The sequence below is a fragment of the Sinocyclocheilus rhinocerous genome, unplaced genomic scaffold, assembly GCF_001515625.1.
Source record: "Sinocyclocheilus rhinocerous isolate Xijiao unplaced genomic scaffold, SAMN03320098_v1.1 scaffold1421, whole genome shotgun sequence".
Taxonomy (NCBI): Eukaryota; Metazoa; Chordata; class Actinopteri; order Cypriniformes; family Cyprinidae; genus Sinocyclocheilus; species Sinocyclocheilus rhinocerous.
Genome location: NW_015666546.1, coordinates 27932 through 50520, shown reverse-complemented (window position 1 = coordinate 50520; position 22589 = coordinate 27932). Strand labels below are relative to the sequence as shown.

Here is a 22589-nt window from a genome sequence, read left to right as displayed (position 1 = left end):
ACTTTGTGTGTGTCCACCCATGTGTCATATGCTTACATCTGATATGACTTTTTCTCCCCTATATTAAAGTAGTCAATATGAAGTGTATTTTTTGTGTGCATGTTTTGCTTGAACTAATACCTTCTTGTTCTCTGAATTTTCAGCACACATTCCAAACCAAACCTCAGATTCGGTAAGCATGTTTGCCGTCTTTTCCTGTGTTTAACTGAATTCTTAAAGAACAGTTTATAAGAACTTTATTTTTCTTGCTTCGTTTTAATCTTATAATTGACCATTTGTGTCGTGCTGTTGTTCGTTGTATTTCATTAAATAGAGTCCTTAGTAACATGAGGGAAGAGAAGCACTAACTATTTGAAGTGAACAATGATTCTGTCTTTCTTGTGGTTTTTCTCCTTGGTTTCACTGGAATGCACAAACAAATGACTACTTTTAAACGGAAGCAATCTACAACCCTGTTTGTCAAGTAAGTGTGGTGGTGATGCTTGTTTTATTTTAAACCCACTTACTCTTCAACTTTTGTTTGTTACACTAATTATGATCCAATACAATAAGAAAAGCTAAAATCATGTCACACTTAAGTACCTACTCCACTTCAGACATGACTGGTACCAGACAGAGTCTCAAGTTGTAGTGACCATCATGGTAAAAAATGCCAAGAAGGAGGATGTAACTGTCATCTTTGGTGAAAGGGAGGTAATGTTCCTTCTTGTCTTTTCTTCGTGTCGCTAATGTATTCATCATGTTTTTAGCACTGACAGAGATTACTTTGAAGTACTAAATGTTGAAAAAAGGTCTACAAATAAAATTATTCATATGAATAAAACATTCAAACTTAGACCAATTAAATAACCAGTTGGCTGGCAGGAGGATTTTGCTCTGGAACTCTCACTGATGAGAGAGACAAATGTGCCTTTTACTCAAAACGACACTCAATAATGAATTGCCTAGCACAGTGGCATAGAATTACACATTCCAAATTAATGGAATGAGAGTGAGAAAATATGACATCAGTTATCTATCAATTATTCAATCAATCTTATCCTCCTAATTTAGATAATAGAGAAAAAAATGTAAATGTCTCTTGAAGAGGATTTAAAGGGATGGTTCAGCCCAAAATGAACATTTGCTGTCAATTTACTCACCCTTAGGCCATCCAATTTGTAGGTAATTTTTTTTTCGTAATGTATATGCAATTATATTAGTAAAGCACCCAATTATGATTTGAAATATGGATGTTTTACATGTCTAGCACGTATAAAATGATCAAACTAGTCTTGATCAGTCATTTTTACATAAATCGTGAGAAACCATACAAACTTTCATTCCGCCCCTTCATTCAAGTGGTCATTTTACACATGCTCATATCAGCAGCTCATCAGTTCTTTGGTCCTCAGTTCAGTGTATTGCTGAATGTAGCACTGAATGAGTTGGCAAAAACCAGCATCATAGTATCAAATATGCCGGTATATTGGCTCATTTCAAGTCAGAGTGACTGTTGGATACATCCGAAAGTGAGTTTTGATTAAATAACTTGTAGATTTGTGCTGGCTTGAGCCACAAACCATTTCAAATGGTTCAGTCTGATTTGGTGAACTGGTTCATCGTTTCACTTCATAAGACCTCAATATATTGTCAGGAGCTGCAGGTATCAATGTTGTGTTTTTTTTATTTTTTACACTAAAAGTGACGGTAGCCATTGACTTGCATTTTATGAATCACTAAGGGTCGTGGTTTCACCTATGGCCTGAAGGTGAGTAAATTAACAGCAATTTTTAATTTTTGGGTGATCTGTTTCTTAATTAAATGAATAATTAATAAACAGAAAATTAGTTTTGTGCAATAATTTGTTTGCAAATAAGATGAAGGTGAGATATGTCACTATCTGGGGTATCTGGCTAACTCAGGAGCCTGTGCAGCATTAATGACAGAGGGAGGCAGATTAATGTCGTCTTTAAGACATTAGCTTTGGGAGAAAGTGAGAAGTATGGAATGTGATGAAGTACATTATCAAGACCTCCTTTCCTTAGCTGTGCATTATCCTATGAAACAAACATGCAATCTGTCCTACTGTACAGCCTCAATTTAATTTACTGAGCTATCCACAATATTTTGAACAAGTCTGCTGTGTTTTAAAATGTGGGCGACATTTCCGGTTAGAGAAGAGTACATAACTTAAGGCTTATTTTCATTTTTCTGTAGTATTTGATATTGTTTAAAGTTTAAGTTTAAAGTTTTAATTTTTAAATATACGTGTATAAATATGTAGTCCATAACTACAAGTGGTATTGGTTTTAGTGCTTCATTCAAAGTGCTTCGGTTCTGGAGGTCATGCCTACATTAATCCGTGACCTATCTGAATGTGTGTGGCTGTAGTGCTTTTAACCAAATTGCACAAGAAGTTGATGGAAGTCATGTCAACACAGCAACACCAACAAGCTCTCAACTTTGCTTAAGACTAACAAGTGATATCTAGAAATTTCTGCAAAATAATCAGGTGGAAGAAAAATTACATGAAAACATGAAACAACTTGAGAACCTCCGGTTCATATTTTTCCTTGATTTGTGAAACAAAATTGTATCTAGAAGTTCAAAAGACATTGTGGTATATTTACGTGCACCTTAACTAGCTTAACCAGTACCCCCCCAAGCTGAAAAGGACGTACCCAAAATGAAATGGCTGCAGCTCCTTTGGTCTACAGGCATAATCCTGGTTTTGTCTGAAAACAGACACTGGACAGTTTATTGTCCAAAAGTCAGAATTACTCATAGTAGTACAGGAACAAAAAGGGGAAAAAATAAGACAAGGATTTGAGAGATTTAAAATACATGTGAGTTAAATATAAGAAAAATATATATTTTCTGCAAAGTAAATTTAGGTGTCTTTCCAAAAAGGACACTTGAAGACTCCAAAAGAACACCTGAAATACAAGTCCATATAAGTCCACTACTGTGCACCGCTGACCCTCACAAACTCCTCCAATACACGCTTCTCCAGCAAGCATCCATTATAAAACACTCGCCAGATATGAATTTTGAACTTAGGGAGCATATTAAAATGTGCTTGTGCAAAAAAGTTATCTGTCAGTGCACACAGACACGGTGTGCTTGCGCAATAATAATAATGGACTCTCGCGTACCTAATAAATGAATCCTGTTTTCTCTGCCATCTCTTATGAAATCACCTTTCTCTCCATTAGCGCTGTTTTGGATGTATTCGCTGTTTGAATGCATTCGCTTACTGGATCCTTGGGCTGAAAACATTCCCAGAGTTTAGTGGCTTAAAATGGTCTGATCGCAGATGATCAAATGCTAAAATGTAAACATGTCTCTTGTCCAAAAACCTGCTTCTTTCCACTTTTTGAATTGCTGTTTTCGCTATAATGTATTGATTGAAAAACAGAGTTCAGAGGTCATATCTTAAGGTTTTCAGCTATTAAATGGTATATGAAAATGTATTTATTCATTGATATAAAACAAAGCCATTGCCCATGAGCAGTACAATGTGGGTTAGGGGCTACAAATCATAAAAATGAGATGGCAAAGGGAGTATTTTACCCCACACTCGAGGTAAAAGGCTTATCAGCATGGGGCAAAAGGCCTACAGTATTGCAGTATATAAAACTCTCCATTGACCAACGTGTTCCTGAACTGCTTTTTGAGCATTTTATTTTAAAAAGTCTGCCACAGGGGACAGCCTAGCCTACAGGTTATAGATCTTTGCAACACTGATAAGTTAGCTAAAAGGATAATGCCATGTCAAGTGCAAAGTGGTTAAGACATGCTTTTTTTGGTCAGTAAATAATGACGCAAATACCAGTAAACTGACTACTGCAAACTAGGGTTGTGCCGATAGACGATAGTATCGTGTATCAATGATAGTCAGATGTTTTTGACGATATCAAGACTATTATTATTATTATCACCATCAGGCTAGTATTATTATCTAATTAATATTATGGTTTATTTGTTCCATATTTATTTTTACGCTTTTTTTACAGTGTTGCGCATTTATAACCAATCACACACGATTACAAATCATAAAAATGAGATGGCAAAGGGAGTATTTTACCCCACACTCGAGGTAAAAGGCTTATCAGCATGGGGCAAAAGGCCTACAGTATTGCAGTATATAAAACTCTCCATTGACCAACGTGTTCCTGAACTGCTTTTTGAGCATTTTATTTTAAAAAGTCTGCCACAGGGGACAGCCTAGCCTACAGGTTATAGATCTTTGCAACACTGATAAGTTAGCTAAAAGGATAATGCCATGTCAAGTGCAAAGTGGTTAAGACATGCTTTTTTTGGTCAGTAAATAATGACGCAAATACCAGTAAACTGACTACTGCAAACTAGGGTTGTGCCGATAGACGATAGTATCGTGTATCAATGATTATTATTATCACCATCAGGCTAGTATTATTATCTAATTAATATTATGGTTTATTTGTTCCATCATATTTATTTTTACGCTTTTTTACAGTGTTGCGCATTTATAACCAATCACACACGATTCCATTGAGGTTATGAATGCAGTGGCCAAAGGCATTTAGATGAGTCGTGGCTGAAACACGACTGAAATTTTTGTTGTTCAGTGCGCGCACTTGCTGACTGAGTTCTGCTCTCTCGCAAATTCTCTCATCATAAACAAAGTGCAGATATACGTGTGTAACGGGGTTGGCTCTGCGTTGAGTTGTGTAAAACTCAGGATGGATACCAATTCGCGCTTGAAGACAGACTTTTATTCTGTTGACAACATATTAAACAGCGGTGATCAGATTCGCAAATCACCCTCGTGGCATGCTCTATAATAAGGTGAACAAACTTGATGTTACCACAAATATAATGTAGCATGAACACAAATCATACAGTATTCATTTAAACACACGTATTTATCAATATTAGTCCATAAGATGGTTATACAATTAATACAATATACTTTTATCACGGAGCACTCACTCACCGCAGCCAGTCAAAATACAGAGTTCTGGCATGAAACTCTAGATGGCGCAGTCCGATAGGTCTAACTCAATCTGACCTAATGACATCATTATCACATGGCAGAGCTGATTGGTTCTCTCCTGTATCGGTAGCCAATGAGCTTGCTGCTCAACATTCAAATATATGACTAGTGCTTGCTGTAGCAGTTGCAGCTTGCTTCAGAAACCCTCCACCTTCCCCAGCTCCACCTGTATAGATCTGCTATGAGGTGATTCATGTATGCTATATGGGGGTTATTCCATGTATGTTATATTTGCAGAAGCAATATTTCTTACATGCTCACAGCAGTAAGTCTCGGTACTTGCTCTGCCGCAGCAGCAGCGTAGCAGATCTATTCTGCCAAGACCAAATACATTAACATGGTCATGTGCTGTCATGGCAGAAATATGTATATATATATACTATATTCAACAATACTAAAATAATGGTCTGTTGTCATTTGAATTAATGTTAACTTGCACTGAATTATTGTTAACTGTAGGTATTTTTTTTTAAGGCAGCATTTCCAAATGGCAGCCTTAAAGAATTTCTAAATAGCTTTTTTGACACAGGTTCATTTCAGAGGTTGAGCAAGTTATTACATTTTGAAGAAGGATTACAAAGACAAACTTTTCTTTTTAATAACATGCACCAATTAATCATTCACAATAAGACCAGGAATGTGCATTAAGAGAGTAAATGGAGTCGGTTTGAATTTCATGTTGACTTTAAGCTACCCCCAAAAATAAAACACTCAAGAATGACAGAAAATAGTTCATGATATGAAGAGGGTTCTTTGCAGGTGATAAAGAACATATATTTTATGAATATGGAAAGGAACCTGCAACCTTTTTGGATGATTTGCCAATTAAACCTTTAAATAGAATGTAGGTGGGTTTAACAAAAGTTCTGTGAGACAGTGCCAGCTTAATGCACCATAAATTCAGCCAGCAGTTTTTCCTTGATATGCTCGTGTAACGGGTTGTCTCTGCGTTGTGTTGTGTAAAACTCAGGATGGATACCAATTCGCGCTTGAAGACAGACTTTTATTCTGTTGACAACATATTAAACAGCGGTGATCAGATTCACAAATCACCCTCGTGCATGTTCGCAGCCAGTCACTCTCTCGGCTGGCGTGAATCTAAAATACTAACATTTATATAAACAGTTATACAACAACACAATTGAGAAATATGTACCTGTTGACAACATATTAAACAGCGGTGATCAGATTTGCAAATCACCCTCGTGCATGTTCTGTAATAAGGTGAACAAACTTGATGTTACCACAAATATAATGTAGCATGAACACAAATCATACAATATTCATTTAAACACGTATATATAAATTTTAATCCATAAGATGGTTATACAATTAATACAATATACTTTTATCATAGAGCACTCACTCACCGCAGCCAGTCACTCTCTCGGCTGGCGCAAATCTAAATGACCCTACCGGAACTGGTTCATTTTCTGGGTGGAGTGTGCAGGTAGAGTGCAATTAAAAGGGACCATACATGAAAATGAGTGTAGCAAGTGGAAACACCTTTTTGACCCCATTACACGTGCGATGTAAGTATTAGAGAATTATTCATCATACAGTGTAGATAGCTTCACTGATTATAAAGTGTTTTTTTTTTTTGTTTTTTTTAAGTGCATAAATTCTTGTGAAGTCAGTGATGATGTTCTTTGTTTGTTTTCTGTAGCTGTTGTTTGAATAACTGAGGAAATATGAGCATTATAATTAGTAACTTACAATTTTTTTTTATGTTAAATACAAATTCATTCATATAAAATTTTTAATTTTATGACATAACATCCATATGCTACTTGACTAAAAAGATATAATGTGTAGTTAATAGATTACACTAACATTAGGATGCTTTTAGTCTTACCCTGGAGTTGGTTCACTCTCCGGCTCTGAAACTAAGAAAGTAAATAATTGAATAAATTAGCATGATAATATTGTGTATCGGCGATCTCACAGGCTGACGATATGACTATGGAGCATATTGCCCAACACTACTGCAAACCTTAGTAAATCATGTTGCGTGGTTAAATTTATATTCTCTCCTCTCATAAATTTTACATCTGAAAGGGAAACTCCTACAAATGCATATACCGCATAAATGACCGTGTCCACGACTTTTCAGCGCTAACTTTTCACTGCACGTCTTCAGTAAATCCTGGGTTTGCACTGGCGCAAGCTGTTAGTAAATCTGGCCCATAATCTATTGTCTCCCTGCTTCTTATCTTGGTGGATTTGGTCCGACCAAACAACTGAAGGTGGCAAAAGGTAAATACAGGACATGTCGCTGTCCCATCCTGCAAAAAAGAATGAACAACAACATGAACAAAAAAGTAATTTATATTCAGCCAAAATCATGGTCCACCTGCCTTTTCTTCTAAAATACTATTGAAATTGCTATAGTAAAAAATTCATGTTCTATAATCCTTTCATAATATAAAAATGTGAATAACTGACTGAGATCGGCCTCCAATTGAAATTTCGAAACATTTTGAAACCGTTGTAACGTATAAAAGCCGTGTTTACTGAAATTGCGTGACTGCGCCAGTTTAATATGCACCTTAAACCAATGGTTCAAAACAAATGATTTGCAAAGGTTTCAAAGTCTATCAGTACACAATCTGGCAGATCAGAATAACACGCAATGTCCAGATACTCTTGAATATAGCCTTCAAGCGGGCGTATGCCCTGCTTTGATAAAAAGTTTTGCAGTGTCCATACCTGGCCATTGTCCACATGAAAAGCTGCTGGATCCTTGTGAGGCCGAGTATTCTGTTACGGGGCAAACAAGACGTGAGACGTACGGATCCATTTGCAAGCTTTATTAAGGGCGTGGTCAAAACAGGCGAGGGTCAGGCAATGGCAAACAGGTATATAGAAGACAAAACAAGATCAGTCCAGTAAACAAGCGAGGGTCAGTCGACGGCGAACGTAATCCAACAGGGCGAGACTAGAGGAATAATCCAGGTACAAGGCAAAGATCAGAACACGAGAAAACCGATAAGGCTAGGAAAACTAAGCAGGCTCCGTAAGGTAGCTATCAGCTATAGCAGTGATACACGCTAAACAATACTCGGCAGTTTGAAAAGGATCTGAGTGGGTGTAATATAGTGAGTGTGAGATTGGTTACAGCTGTGTGCAATCAGTGCAATGGATGATGGGATATGTAGTCCGGGATGACATGCAACAGTTTGTGTAGTGTGAGAGTCAATGTAACGGAAGAATGACCTCTGGTGGCGATTGAACGGAAGTCCATGGACCGGATTCGTGACAAGTATAAGCTTCCAGTGCTTCTTTGCACTGGAAGCTCTTGTCACCAAGACAAATTCCTTGTGTGTGTAAACACTTGGCAATAAAGGCCTTCTTGTTCTGATTCTGAAGTGCATTGTGTAACTGGAGAGTGAAATATGAAAACAAACCCTCACATTTCAACTAACCTTTTGACATGTTTTTAGGTTAAAGTAATATGCTCCACATTATTTCCTTAGGATTTATTCTGTGATGCAATACAGTTACTGTATGGAAAGTCTGCTGCAGAATTCCGTTAATTTAGAGTACACTTTCTTTAGATTTGAGATGATTAAAACATTTAACTTAAAACTTTAAGTATGCTTTCTTTGTGAACAATGCCTTTAAATGGCCACTGTTTAAAAAAGACCAGAAAAAAAATACAATGATGTGCTATTAACATTGATTAGAGTATTCTAACAATCTTTTGCATTCATTTGCAGTGTGCCACATACTCTCTAATACATCTCTAATATAGCAATAACAAATGTACATGATATAATCTATCAAAAATATAATTATATATCTACATATCATTTGATATTTGAAGCCAGTCTACGTACATTTCATATATGCTTACCAGAGATAAACGTGGTGCTCACATGAACTGGCTCAGGAAACTATTTGCCAAGCATGCATATTAGGGCTGTCAGCATTGACGCATGCGATTGAATTCAAAATCCCTAATGCTTTAAAATAATTTAACGTAAAGTTACAGTGGATGATCTTGGAAGTCGGGAGTTTATCACACTGAGTATCTACAATGGCCCAAGCACCTGTAACCAGTGCTCGAAGTGAGCCGGTATTTAGTAGCTTACTGACACTTCTCAATTTTAATCTTTAGTGTAACGCCGCTTTTTCTTGCACACCGGCACTTCTCATATGTTGCCAGAACTTTACTACTCGGAGTCAAAGCACCAGCATTACTGTCTGTGAGCAGCAAATCCAGTGGTACTAATAAGCAATCTGAAAATATCATCAATTATTTTTATACTTATTTATTTAGATATTTTCCATTTTCCATCTGTTTATTGTATTATATATTATATTATATTTATTATATGATATTATATTATAATGTTAGGCCTATGTTATATTTTATGCATATTATTAAAAATATCGCACAAGAGAATACTGGCAATTTTTTTTCCCACTTCGAGCACTGCCTGTAACCCTGGTAGGCATAAATATTCTATTCTGCCCTTTAAGCTGTTTTTGCTTTTCTGTTTGTGATCAGATCATTTTAAGCCACTAAACTCTGGGAAAGTTTTCAGTGAACCATTAAGCAAATACAGACTGAACGGAACGTCAAAGCATCCCACCTCTGTATGGCCAGATGATAAGCATACTATGTTTCTCGGCTGGATAAAGCAAACCAGCATCTTGCTAGTAAAGTTTTGATGGATAAAGATGTGACGTACAGGAGTCGTACGGTAAGCACGTGTGAGTCCGTTATATTGATGCGCAAATATGCACTCTCGATGCTCTGATCGCACATTGTATTTATGCACAGACAAATAATATAGGTGTTCATATAATTTATGAATTATATGAACACCTATATCATTTGGTTATTTGGTGTCCTTTTGCAGTCTCCAAGTGTCCTTTTTTGGAAAATTTACATTGAAAAAAGCCTACAGAAAATAGAGTTTTGTGAGAATCACCCTTGAATCTGATGGTTTACTTTGCTAGATGCTAAACAAGAAAAATGGTGTGTGCTTTATTTTATAAGTGTGTGATTATTTAAGAAATAACCATTTTAATGTATTGACAGCCCTAGTTCAAATCTTCTCTTTTCTATCACACAGTTAATAAAAAAAAAAAATGTATAAATGTACCAAAGGTATGTTTCTTGGTTGATTTCCATACTGAAAAGTGCTGCAGAGGTCTGTGGGAAATACACTGCCTATTGATAGTTTTCACGTGACGTCACACTATTACAGGAACCCCACATGGAGGGCAAAACATAATGGATCCGAGCAGCTGAGTCCTTAGCCATCTTCAAGAAATGACTAAAAACGCATCTGTTCCACCTTTATTTGACCCTGTAACTCTAGCACTTTCTATTCTATTTTAATTCTACTTTATATTTATCTTTTTTTTTTTTTATTTAAAAAAAACAACAACGTCTTCGATCTTTGAGTTCAGCTCATGAAAAATGGGGGCAAAAACGTTTTAATGTAAAAAACGTTTATAATTTTGTTCAGTGTATATATATATATATATACACCTTGCTACATGTACTGCGTCAGGCTAACCGAGACTTGTCATTTGCACTTATATATTTTTGCTCTTTTGTTAGTTTTGACTGCTTTTATTGTCCTCATTTGTAAGTCACTTTGGATAAAAGCGTCTGCTAAATGACTAAATGTAAAACAAGGCTTTCCTCCACTGACAGCCAGTTATTTTTATGAGGTTTTCATTAAGTAGTAATGTAGTAAGACAGTGAGTAGTAAGACATTTTAGAATGTACTGCTGTTTTTAGTGATTTGAAATATTGCGATGGGTATTTTATATGGATTGCTAATGGCCAAAACTTGCATTTTGTTCACATATCTTTGTTTTATTCTTTTGAGAGGTGATCTAAATATTTTTGTATTGGAACAGATAGAAAATTGACAGGCTTATGCTGCAGTTCTATGGATGTTTTGCCCGCCGGGTCATGTGATTGAAAACTATGAATTGAGTTGAAAGTGTAACACTGAAATTATTTTTTATAGATGTAATTGTACACTTGTAGATTAAAATGTACTCAATTTCTAAAACTGGGCAACACCATTTTACACTGTAAATTTAACACTGATGTTTAAAAATTGGTCAGTATTGTCCTATTAAATTATTTAAATATTGGTCTGTTTTGTTCAAAATGAGACTAAGTAGCTGTGTTTGCATGGACACGTTTGTAATTGGACTAGTAGCACAGTCCGAATAAAAAAAAAAAAAAAGGTCAAATTTAACCACATAAATGAGAATAAATTGGCCAATGAATTTGCTTCCAACTCTCATCCATCCGGGAAGCAGCATTTTTACTCAGGACTTGTTCTATGGGGATTCTAGAGGTTGCTAAGCACCGTCAAACGAAAGCAAGATCACCCCACAGTTGAAGCTGTAAAAATAGCATATTGGCAAAACAGATTTGGCAAATAATCCAGTGCGTATTTGTTTTTGAATTCTCTAGAGGAATAAAGGTTTCTAATTATAACATGTAATTGCAGCATTGATATTGTATTATATGTGTGTCTTAAACCAGCAGGGGTATATTTGTGCAGTGTGTGCATGTCAAAAAATAAAATCGAGTTGGAAGCTTGTAACATATAAACATGCATATTAACCTGATCACTTTCATCACTAATCACTCCTATCATTCTGACTGAAACAATGTGTCCATGTAAACATAGCTACTTATTCTCAAAAAGTATTTATGGAAATAAGATTGAAAAGTCTGATTCTCAGGCACACACTTGGAGAAAGTGATTATGAGATTTAGATTTAAGATTTTAGGTTTTGTTTCAGGCAAGAGAATAAATTCTTAGAAATCCTCAAGGAAGATTGTTGGTTGTCTTAGGTGAAAACTATCCAGTCTAATGTGAGTTTAAAATTTTTCAAATTTAATCAGAAGTCATTAAAGCAAGTGTTGAGAAATATAGGGTATGGCTTTCATTTGAATTAGTAGTGTCTCTGATTTCAGACATATGATGTTTATTTTCTGTGGTTGAAAATTATTTGTATCATGGAAAAATTTTGGTCATATCACCCACTTAAGAAGAAGATATAATGCAAAGATGCGTAGTCCCAATATTCTTTGTCTTGATGTCTTCATCTGAGCCTGTGATTTTGTCAGTGGGAAATGCAGGAAATGTACACAATGAAATAGTAAAGATGTTGCTTTAAGTAGCTAATGTGTGACCACTTTTTCATTTTTACTTCTATCCACTGAGGGGTGAGGGATAAAAGAAAAAGTCTCATCTTGTCTTGTTTTTGTAATATTTTATCTTAAAAACTCATTCATTTCATTTTTTATCTCTGTAGTTAACTATTTAGCAGGCATGTTTACAATACACAATTTCCACTAGGTAATACTAATACTCCATATACTCTATTTAACACCATATACTATATTTTCACACATTGCGTTCTTACCAAGGTTTCACAAATGCTTATTGTTTGCATTAAACAAGATTATGTATAATCAGTGATTGTTTACCATCTACCTGAAGTCTCGCCCACATTTCATGCCATATGATGTAGCAATATTGTGGATACTACTTAAGTCTGAAGAAGAAGCCTATGTGTGACAAACTTCAGCGATTACCTCTATATACAGTATTTATAAATATATATAAACTTTGATGAAGTCTAAGCTATCATTGCATTAGGCATGTTTCTCACTATGTAGAACACTAGAATAGATTTTGGCAGGGATTAGAAAGGTTGTAAGGGTTGTAAAAGCCAAGACCCAGATGAGAGTGATGTTTAGGAGGGTGAGTTTAACGAAGGCCAGTTAGAAGAGGTTGTGCAGTTAAACCTCACTCCCCTGAAGTAGTAGAGGTACTCTAGTCAGCCTGCTATTCCTGTGCCCTAATGCAAGATCTGTATTAAAAATAATGACATCCCAAACTAGAGTTCTGCCTATCAAAATAAGAAACTAATGAGTCTGTTCTCTCTTCTGAGTCTTAGCTGACAGCTGTGGTAAAGCTTCCATCAGGAGAAGATTACTGCCTAAAGGTCCATCTTCGGCATCCTGTTGTCCCTCAACAAAGCACATACAGGATCCTTTCAACCAAGGTCTGTCTTAATAAATATGCTTTTCTAGCTTGTAACGTATCAGCTGAATTTTTTTCTTTTTTTAAACGAACCTTATTCCATTAATAGTGACTTATTCTAAGTTATCGATGTAAGAAATAATTGACTACAGGCTGTTGAATTATTTTCATGTGGTTTATTTTAAGACTTTTTTTTTTTTGGTCCTTAAAACATTCTTATAACTACTTTCCATTTTTTTCCAAACATCCCAAGAATCAGATGCTAATTCCAAAGTGCAATTTTAGAACATAGTTGGCTTCATTTTAATTTGGCTTAATTTTAGCTTAGTTGGCTAGAAGGCTCTTTGAAATCTGAAATAATTTGATGAATTGAAATGGAATTCAAATGTGTTCCTGAAAGCTTGTGTGTATTTGTTGTCTTTAGTCAAATGCATTTACATTGTGACTGTGCCTCAGATGCAGTCAACTAAAAATTAATTGTCTGTAAAGTTGTTAACCAAATGGTCCATACAATTAGAATAACAAAGGAAAAGTGTTTCTTAGGGTATCTTGTTTGTTGACTTGGATCTCCAGTGGGAGGTCCTAATGAAGTCTATTGTTTGTAGCCCATTTGTCTTCAAGTATAAAGTTTTGTCCCACAGACAGAACTTTGGGCTATGATTTTTTTTTTAAAGCAGACACATTAACACAGCTTCTGAAGAACTGTGCTACACTACTACCATCAATAAATTCTTCTCCCCACAAGAACTCTGGTTAAGCTTACTTAATAGAGAAATCGAATTCATGGATGAGCCACCCAAATGACTGCTTAGCCATATACGGCAAAATCTTACAATTCATACTCCATCTGCTTTTTCTATTCAGTTGTTTAAAAAGAATGAACCTAAAGGGAAAAATTATGAAAATAATGGCCCAATGATGATAGTGATAGTACTTAAGTGCAAGATGTTATTTATGTAGTGTTTCAAAGTGTTAAAACAAATTTCCAGAAATACATTCATATAAACCCCAACCCCAATATTTATATTTTTCTTTCAGCTTCCACTCTCAGCACAAATGATTAGATATGCGTCTAACAGCGCACATTTATCTAGGTTAAACATTTAAACTAACATTGTGATATGCTTGAACTGTTTTATATATAGATTTTATTTTAGGCAAGTCCTGATGATTTGAGAAGGCTAAATTGATCAAACATAGGCTATGATCAATTCACTGTCTGCCGCTGGCCGTTATTTAAAAAAAAAAAAAACTTATATTTAACAAACAAAAAATGCTCCAAACATTTTCTAAATTTACTTTATAAAAAAAGACTCACAGCACATTCAATAACGAAGTTCACTGCATTCACTGTGAACTGAGCCGCTCTGAGATCACGAGCCGATCGCGTGCGCTGCGCAATGTGCGCGCTTCACTTTGAAACAAGCAGCGCAAACAGACTTGATAAGTCATATTACGCTTTTGGTTTTAATTCGTTTGACCGATTCTTGCCAAAGCAATGGTATGAAACACAACATTAAAGAACTTTTATGTTATAAGTATAAATACATCTTCGGTTTATTATGAAACTGTGGCGGGACAGATTAGACGCCACAGTCTAGTTAATGAATGGGAAACACTGGTAGTAATTTAAAGCTTTTTATATATTTTTATCATGTCTGTGAGGCAATTCGCTGAGTTAAGGTTCATCATTGTGAAGCGCTCCTGTTCAAACCCGAGACGGCAGAAAGATTTCTCGTCAATATAGGCTATATTTTTTCACACTTTTCTCATTCTATATTTCTGACGTTCCAAAAGTTCCTCCTACTGGCAGAGAATGAATATTCCTTTTCAATAATCCAGTCTGTAGTTTTATGTAGTTTTTTTTTATGAATGTATTTTCAATCAACCCATCTGCTGCTTTAATTCAGACCAATGCGGAAATAGTCCGATGTTTTTAAGCAGCAAACACGCAGAGCAGATTTGTATATACAGAGGCAAGATGATAATACCATCTAAACTTTTCTAAAGGGGTCATATGACATTGCTAAAAAGAACATTGTTGTGTATTTGGTGTAATGCAATGTGTTTATGCGATTTAAGGTTCAAAAAACACATTATTTTCCACATAATGTACATTATTGTTGCTCCTCTATGCCCCGCCTTTCTGAAACGCGTCGATTTTTACAAAGCTCATCGTTCTGAAAAGCGAGGTGTGCTCTGATTGGCCAGCTATCCAGTGCGTTGTGATTGGCTGAATACCTCAAGCGTGTGACGGAAATGTTACGCCCCTGACCATACTGTGATGCCGTGTCCCAACACGATGAGACAAAACCAATAAAACCCATTACAAACGAGGCATTTGTTGCATCCAGTGGGGACATAATTACTGATTATAATGACTTATACTGACTTTTTACGCGTTGCGTATTATGCCACGTAAACATAAAATCATACCTGCATTTGTGATTGGAGAAACGTCAAACAACAAGCGCTACTCTACACTACTCAAAACTCTTGTTTGAATCATCAGTGGCAAATTCTTTAAATATGAAAAAGTAACGTTACTTACAGGCTGTGAGTCAGAAGCGTCAGACTGTCCTTGCAAAGTTGGAATTGCCCCACTTTATAGAAACAGCCTTTGTGCACAGACACATTGTAGTGTACTCTCCCAGGAAACAGTCCTTCATAAAAATGCGCTGCACACATCTGAATATTTGGGTTGAATGTTCTGAATCAGTGTTTTAAGTACAACTTAACCCTGGATTTCTAGTTGTCCCCTCTTTTGGAAGGCCAAACAAAGTAATTTCGCTTTCACAACGAAACACACAGCGTCTCCACAAAATGATGGCGGTGGCAACAATACTACAGCGAGAATCAAAGTTACGCCTTCTTTAGTCTTTGCAACTTTAGGGATCTTATATATGCACGAACAGCTTGTAAGACTCCAAAGAGAAAGGAAAATTTGAAATTGCATCATGTGACCCCTTAAAGAGTCGGTTCTCCTCAGAGATACGTTCATATAAACTTCCACCCCCAAATGTATCGCGATTAGTTTAACATCTGAACCGATTTGAAACATCACATATTTGCATCGATGTTCAACCAGCTCGCAGTGCATCGTTACATCCCTAGTTGCTATGGCGAATTGTAATTTTGGAGCTCCATTGATCATGACTTTTTTTTTATAGTCGTGGTGCACGCGCTTAAGCATACTCCGAGTTGGATGAACTTTCTCAAATCAGCTGTTCTTAAACCGAAATCTCAAGAGTTTCCCATCTCAAGGTAAGTCAACTCAGAGTAAGTTTTAACTCAGAGTTGGTTGAACCTCCTTATTGAAACAGGCCCCAGGTGTAAATGGGAATGTGTCTTTGCCTACTTATCTACTTGTAATCCGATCGACCAAAATGCATCTTAGTACCAGGTGTAAACAGAGTAATACTTTGCCGGATACATGCTCCTAGGGAGAATAGCAACAGTTTTTTTGTTTGTTTGTTTGTTTTTTTTATAAATCCTTCTGTGAATTCATAAACATACACTGTAAAAATGATTTAGCCCAGCAAGAGTCTGCAGTTCTCCAAATGTGTTCTTATAGATGTTTGGCTATTATCACTCCTCACTCTCCATGGGGAAAGTATGGATATACGTCCTCTTCCCTCACTAGTTGATTTATTGCCAAGATTATGAAAATTTCAAGCATTTAAGTAGTTTCTTATAGCCATTTCCTGATTTGTCCATGTGAACGTCACATGTCATTACCGATTTTTTGGGTCTTTACCATAGTGATGAATAAATATAGAATTTTTCCTGTGTTACCTCATATTTAGAACCCAGTGAAACAGGAAGCCTTACAAAGTGTTCTTAATTCAGGGTTTCTGCGGGTCCTTAACCCTTGTATGGTGTTTGGGTCTGTGGGACCCATTTTCACTTTTTGTCAAAAGAAAAATTATATGATTAATTATTTTTTCAAACTCATACTCATTGGCCTTGGCTCATTTTCTGTGAAGAACATCTATCAGAACAAATTTTCAATGACCACACACTGTACACCCCCCCTACACACTTATATTACATACAGAATGTTCGGGTCCACTGGACCAGGGTGTAATAAAAGTGTGGAAATTTTAGGTCCTGTGTACCTTCACTCTGTCTTCCTACTGTCTGGGGCTGCTTTTAGTATGGGTGTGTGTGTGTGTGTGTGTGTGTGTGAGAGAGAGAGCGAGAGAGAGTCTTTAAGAGTGTGAGTGTGAGTTTTGTGTTTCTGCCTCTGCCGTTTCCGCACAAGGTTGTAGCACTTTAATTCATAAATGTGATCTAACAAAGATAAAGGGCAAATATCAACCATATATACTGTTTATATTGCTTGTAATTGGGATGAAGTAAACATCTGTTGAGTATTTTAACATAAATTTTTTAATTGTGTTGAATTAAAAACCCCAAAATGTAGCAGGTCCACCAGACCCACGAACACTGGCTGAGTAACAAAAATATGAACACCACACAAGGGTTAAAGTCTTTAAAAGTGTTCAGTTTAGTTGTATCAAATTTAAGGCCATAAAAAGTCTTAAATTGTACAAGAAATTCTTAATTATGATTTCAAGAGGTCTTAAATTTGGGGACCGAAAGACAAGAATTGCGATATAGCTTAATATGACGATTCAACTTCAATAGGCTAATTTCAGTGAATACTGCTGCACGTTTCAAAGTCAGGTGATGTGCTAGTTTGTGTACATCCGTTACCAAGGAACCCGCTATATTTCTGCTCTTCCGAAAGTGCCTCCTGCTGGCAGAGAATGAATTTGCATTTTCAATAAGCCCATCTGCCGTTTTTGTTCAGACCAATATAAAAATCAACCCATGTTTCTGTGCTGCAAACAGGCAGATTTGTAAATGTGAACTGGTGGATTGACAAGAAGATAATGCATTATAAAAATCTAAACATTTAATACAGTAAAATATATTTGTTTTTTAATTAATATAATAATTGATAATAATAGTTTCAATTATTATAATTGATACTTTTGACTCATCCATTTTCTTAAAAATGGTTTAAATGCTGAAGTGCAAAGCTTATCGTTTTATAAAACTTTTTGTGAAAACCTGTATCAGAACTGTAAATCATGCTTTTTACAGTTTGATGTGTTACCGTAGACATTGCTCTACCACGCTCATATGGTATTAATTTCTTAAATTAAGGTTTTACAAAAGATCTTAAAGTCTTAAATTTGAGCTTAAAAATCGTGCAGATACAAACTGCTAACTACAATTTTAATTTTTAAAGAAATACAGTACTCCAAATGCATTCATCTGCCGATGCAATTGGAACACCCTAGTACAGTACTATGAGTTTCCTGTGCTGCTTATTCAATAGTACCACAGCACTGTTGATGTTTATAAAAATTTTTCTATCTCTTTTGTTTTAGTATTGTTTTAATATGAAGGTTTAGCCAATTATTACACTGCATTTTAGCATTTAAAGTTAATTTATCATTTAAATAATTTAATGTGGCCACCAAATTGCAATTTATTTATTTATTTATTTATTTTTAAAATATTTATTCCTTACAAGTATTAAATGTTAATGGAATCTCTACAGAACTGGAAGTGTTACATTGTAGAGCCCTGCACGGGCCTCAAATTTAGGCCCTAGCCCGGCCCGTGTCCGAACAGCTTATCAGAATTACTGACCCGAGCCCGTCTTTTTTTCCCCTTCTCCCAAAACAGCTTATACTACTGTTTCAGCTATTAAAATAGTTCAGTTTTGTATGTAATAGCAAAGTTATTATATTTTGTTTCGTTTTTTTATTAAGTTAATTTAAAAAAAAGTTTGGAGCATTTTTTGTTTGCTAAATATAAGTTTTTGTTTTTTTTAAGTAACGACCAAGCGGCCAGCGGCAGAGAAGTGAGCCTACTGTATGTTTGATCAATTTAGCCTTCTCAAATCATCAGAATCAGAATCAGAATGAGCTTTATTGCCAGGTATGTTTACACATACAAGGAATTTGTTTTAGTGACAGAAGCTCCACAGTGCAACAGAATGACAGTGACAAGACAGGACATAGATAATAAAAATAATAATATAAAAATAGACAAAATAATCAATGTACAAAAAAGCAAAAACACAATATATAATATAGACAATTTTGTATGTACAGGTATGTATACTAGTGTTGTGTGTTCCATAAAAAGTATGTGTGTTAAATAAATAAATGTATAATAGTGTTGTGTGTTCCACGTTTCATTACACCAAATACACAAAATAATGTTTTGATCTCCTTTTCCAGTGTGTATTTGGCCTGTTTATACAAGAATCTGTCCCCATTCCTGCGAGCCATCTTCTTTGGCCTGACGGAGCTCAACTGCAAAGGGTCTACTTTTATTTGTGTGTACTCACAATATCAACAAAACGTTGTGCTTTTATAAAATAAAGAAATCAAACATGATGGCGCTTTCTGCCATCTCGTCTTGAACAGGAGCGCTTCACAAAAATTAACCGAAGCTCAGCAAATACATGCCTCACAGGCATGATAAATATATCTATAGAAAGCTTTAAATTACTACTTAACGAAATAAAACAAATCAAAAACAAAAACTCTTTCATCATAATCATAATCCGTAAAGATGCACTTCTCTCTAAAGGCGCATCTGGGGAGATGGCGAGTCAGGGCAACTTCGTCCTTGCTACACCGACTCAGAAAACACTAGTTTATCAGTAAATAACTCAAATATCTCCTTACTATTTCCCCCTGTCACATTTATGGTAATTACTTTTGCTGGTGCTTTGCGGCAAACTTAAGCCTATTGCGTGCATTTGAATGCAGAACTCTTCAGCTGCTCTGACGGCACACACCATACTGCTGCTGGCGGGACAATATAAACACCGTCGAGCCGCTAGCACGGTCTCGTGTTGTTTCCACCAGCCGGGCAATTTTTTTTCATCACTAATTGATGGATGTCTAAAATATAAAAATAAGGAGAAGCCTAAAACAGGCCCGAGGCCCGGCCCGCATCTGAACTATGGCGTAAAAATTGGCCCAAAGCCCGGCCCGGGGGGCGTAAAAAAGTCGGGGCCCGGGCTGAAATGCAGGGCTTTATTACATTGTTACACTGTTACATTTTGCCAATTACATTTTTTACAATTCGTATTCCTAAAAATGTCCACACCAAAGCTCTTGTTTCTATTGTGTGTCCCTTTCAGAAAGCCAGATTATTTTTTTCTAATTAAGCTAAGATAATAGCCATTTCTATTCAACACACCCTAATTGATTGTCATGGTTCTTGTCTTTCCTGAGGTGTGCATTCTCTGAGAGAGGCACTTGTTCTCTAATACTTACATTTTCTTCCTCTTATTTTCCTCATCTTTTTTTTTCAGATAGAGATTAAGATGAAGAAGACTGCAGCTGTACAGTGGGAGAAACTGCAGGGAGAAGGCACACTTTCTAATGTGAAGCACTTTACTCCCAGTCAGTACTGAAAAGCAGACAGAATCAATGCTATCATTTTCTCTCACGTTTATGCCAAAGTGGGTTGAGCCAGTTTATTGTTGTTGTTATTATTTAACCTCTTGTTATCTCCTTCTAAATTTATTAGACCAGTACCCATCATCCTCCCACTACACACGCAACTGGGACATGGTGGTAGGTGAAATAAAGGAGGAGGAAAAGAACGAGAAGCTGGAGGGGGACGCTGCCCTCAACAAGCTGTTCCAGCAAATCTACTCAGATGGCTCAGATGAAGTCAAGCGGGCAATGAACAAGTCCTTTGTAAGTACTTGAGAGTTGCCCATGTATGCATAAAGTTTGTGTTATCTCTTTTAAAGTTGTCACGTTAACTGTCCACATTTTTTAATGGTATTAATTTGTGTCAAAAAAGTAAACCGGAAAAAGAGCCAACAAGACCAAATTAAGATTTTTTAAACTTTAATTATGTAGAATATGAAAGGCAAGTTTTTGATTTGTATGGCTCTGTGAGAAATTTGATAACTCTGTGTTAAAAAGGAAATTAATTTAATTTAAAGGTCCAATTCTATCAATCCTTGCTCAATTATAACAAGATTCCATGTGTTAATACCTCAGAGAATGATAGCCTACAAAAATCTGAGCTGCTGTCGTTTATGCAACAAATGGCACATTTGTCTTCATTTCAAACCTTTCAGCTGTCATACAACTTCGGTAAAGTTGTACATTTTCAATATTCTCTCGTAGATGGAATCAGGAGGCACAGTCCTCAGCACCAATTGGATGGATGTTGGTAAAAGGAAAGTAGAGATGAACCCACCTGACGATGTAGAGTGGAAAAAGTATTAAAAGCAGTAGATGACATCTTGCACCAACTGTTCTAATGTCTTTATGCTCTCTTTCATTTGCTCCTTTCTGCCTTCACACTTCACGCTTTCTCTTTTATTCTTAAATGGAGTTTAAAATGAGCCCTCTGTAAAATTAAACTTCTCTGTCTAAAATTTGTTTTAGTCTGGAACCAAACAAGCTCATTACATTTTTAAAGCATCACGTATGTTTAAAACATTACACATTAAAACAACCAAGCTTTGAATATCTTTATTAAAAACCTATTTGGCCACACTGAATATGTTAGGTCTCCACCTGTTAAACATTTGTTCTTCAATTAATGGTGATCACTGTTTTAATGTACTTCATGCTTTCCTAAATAGGATTTCAATATGCTGTAAATAAAATTTTCTTGTTCTCTGGTTGGGTGCCCTTGGTCTCTTCCATATCAATATTTGTCCATCATCAAATGTAATGTTAAAGAAATTGAACATTTAATTTCTATTACAAAGATACTGAAAATACACTGAAACTGAAATTAATAACAAAAATGGATTTCGATGGATCTTTGTGGCCTCTCTTTGTTTCAGCCACTGCTGTTCCACCCAGAGATCCTAAGAAATTTTTATGGCAACCATGAAACTGGGCCCTGGAATGCCCTAGCATATGCTGTTCACTAGATTAGGTATAGTATATAATTATACTTCTATATGGTGTAGTGTTTCTCAAAGATGACACCAAATTAATAATTGTGAGTTTTGGTCACACAAGGAGGATTGTTGAATAAAGAATTTAAACTTGAGGGAGTTTGTCGGCTGACCAATCGCAAGTATTTGTAAGATATTTACAGCATAATTTGTACTGTATTATCACCACAAGTGTAAAGATGAAAGTAATTAACGCAACTATGAAATTAATACCATGAATGAATAAGTAAGTAAAGTGCATAAGATTGAAAATGCAAGCGATTATGTTAGATGTTACTATGGCAGAGTTACGTTACCTCATGAAAAGATAAACTGTTCTGCCCAGCCCGGACCTGTATGTCATCTGGCATGCAGTTGCTGACAAACATGATGCAGGAGTCAATAGTGTTGGGTCCGAGACAAGTCCGAGTCCAAAATGGGCCGAGTCGGACTCAAGTCCGAGTCCCAAACAACCGAGTCGAGTCCGAGTCCAGCGAAATTCTATTTATTAGTATCTTAACCTTTTTAACCTTTACAACTAGAAAAACGCAATGTCCATTTAAATGTAACAAAGGCAAAC

The 22589-nt window shown here is 35.9% G+C and overlaps 1 protein-coding gene and 1 long non-coding RNA gene across 2 annotated transcripts in view; one reads left to right on the top strand and one right to left on the bottom strand.

The window, feature by feature from the left end:
• The window catches only part of sugt1 (SGT1 homolog, MIS12 kinetochore complex assembly cochaperone), a 51015-nt gene extending 29129 nt beyond the window's left edge, over positions 1-21886 (top strand). Inside the window, exons 6-12 of the mRNA XM_016544099.1 lie at positions 144-172; positions 438-463; positions 597-693; positions 12974-13081; positions 20411-20501; positions 20629-20801; positions 21243-21886. Of these exons, the coding sequence (XP_016399585.1) occupies positions 144-172; positions 438-463; positions 597-693; positions 12974-13081; positions 20411-20501; positions 20629-20801; positions 21243-21344 (626 nt within the window). The 3' untranslated portion in view covers positions 21345-21886. The remainder of the gene's footprint in view (positions 1-143; positions 173-437; positions 464-596; positions 694-12973; positions 13082-20410; positions 20502-20628; positions 20802-21242) is intronic.
• LOC107732686 (uncharacterized) lies at positions 5995-6411 on the bottom strand. The gene is made up of 3 exons (XR_001638898.1): positions 6391-6411; positions 6177-6234; positions 5995-6028 (listed from the first exon to the last, which is right to left on the bottom strand). It is a non-coding gene; the product is annotated as an uncharacterized LOC107732686 (long non-coding RNA).
• Positions 21887-22589: the final 703 nt, after the last annotated feature.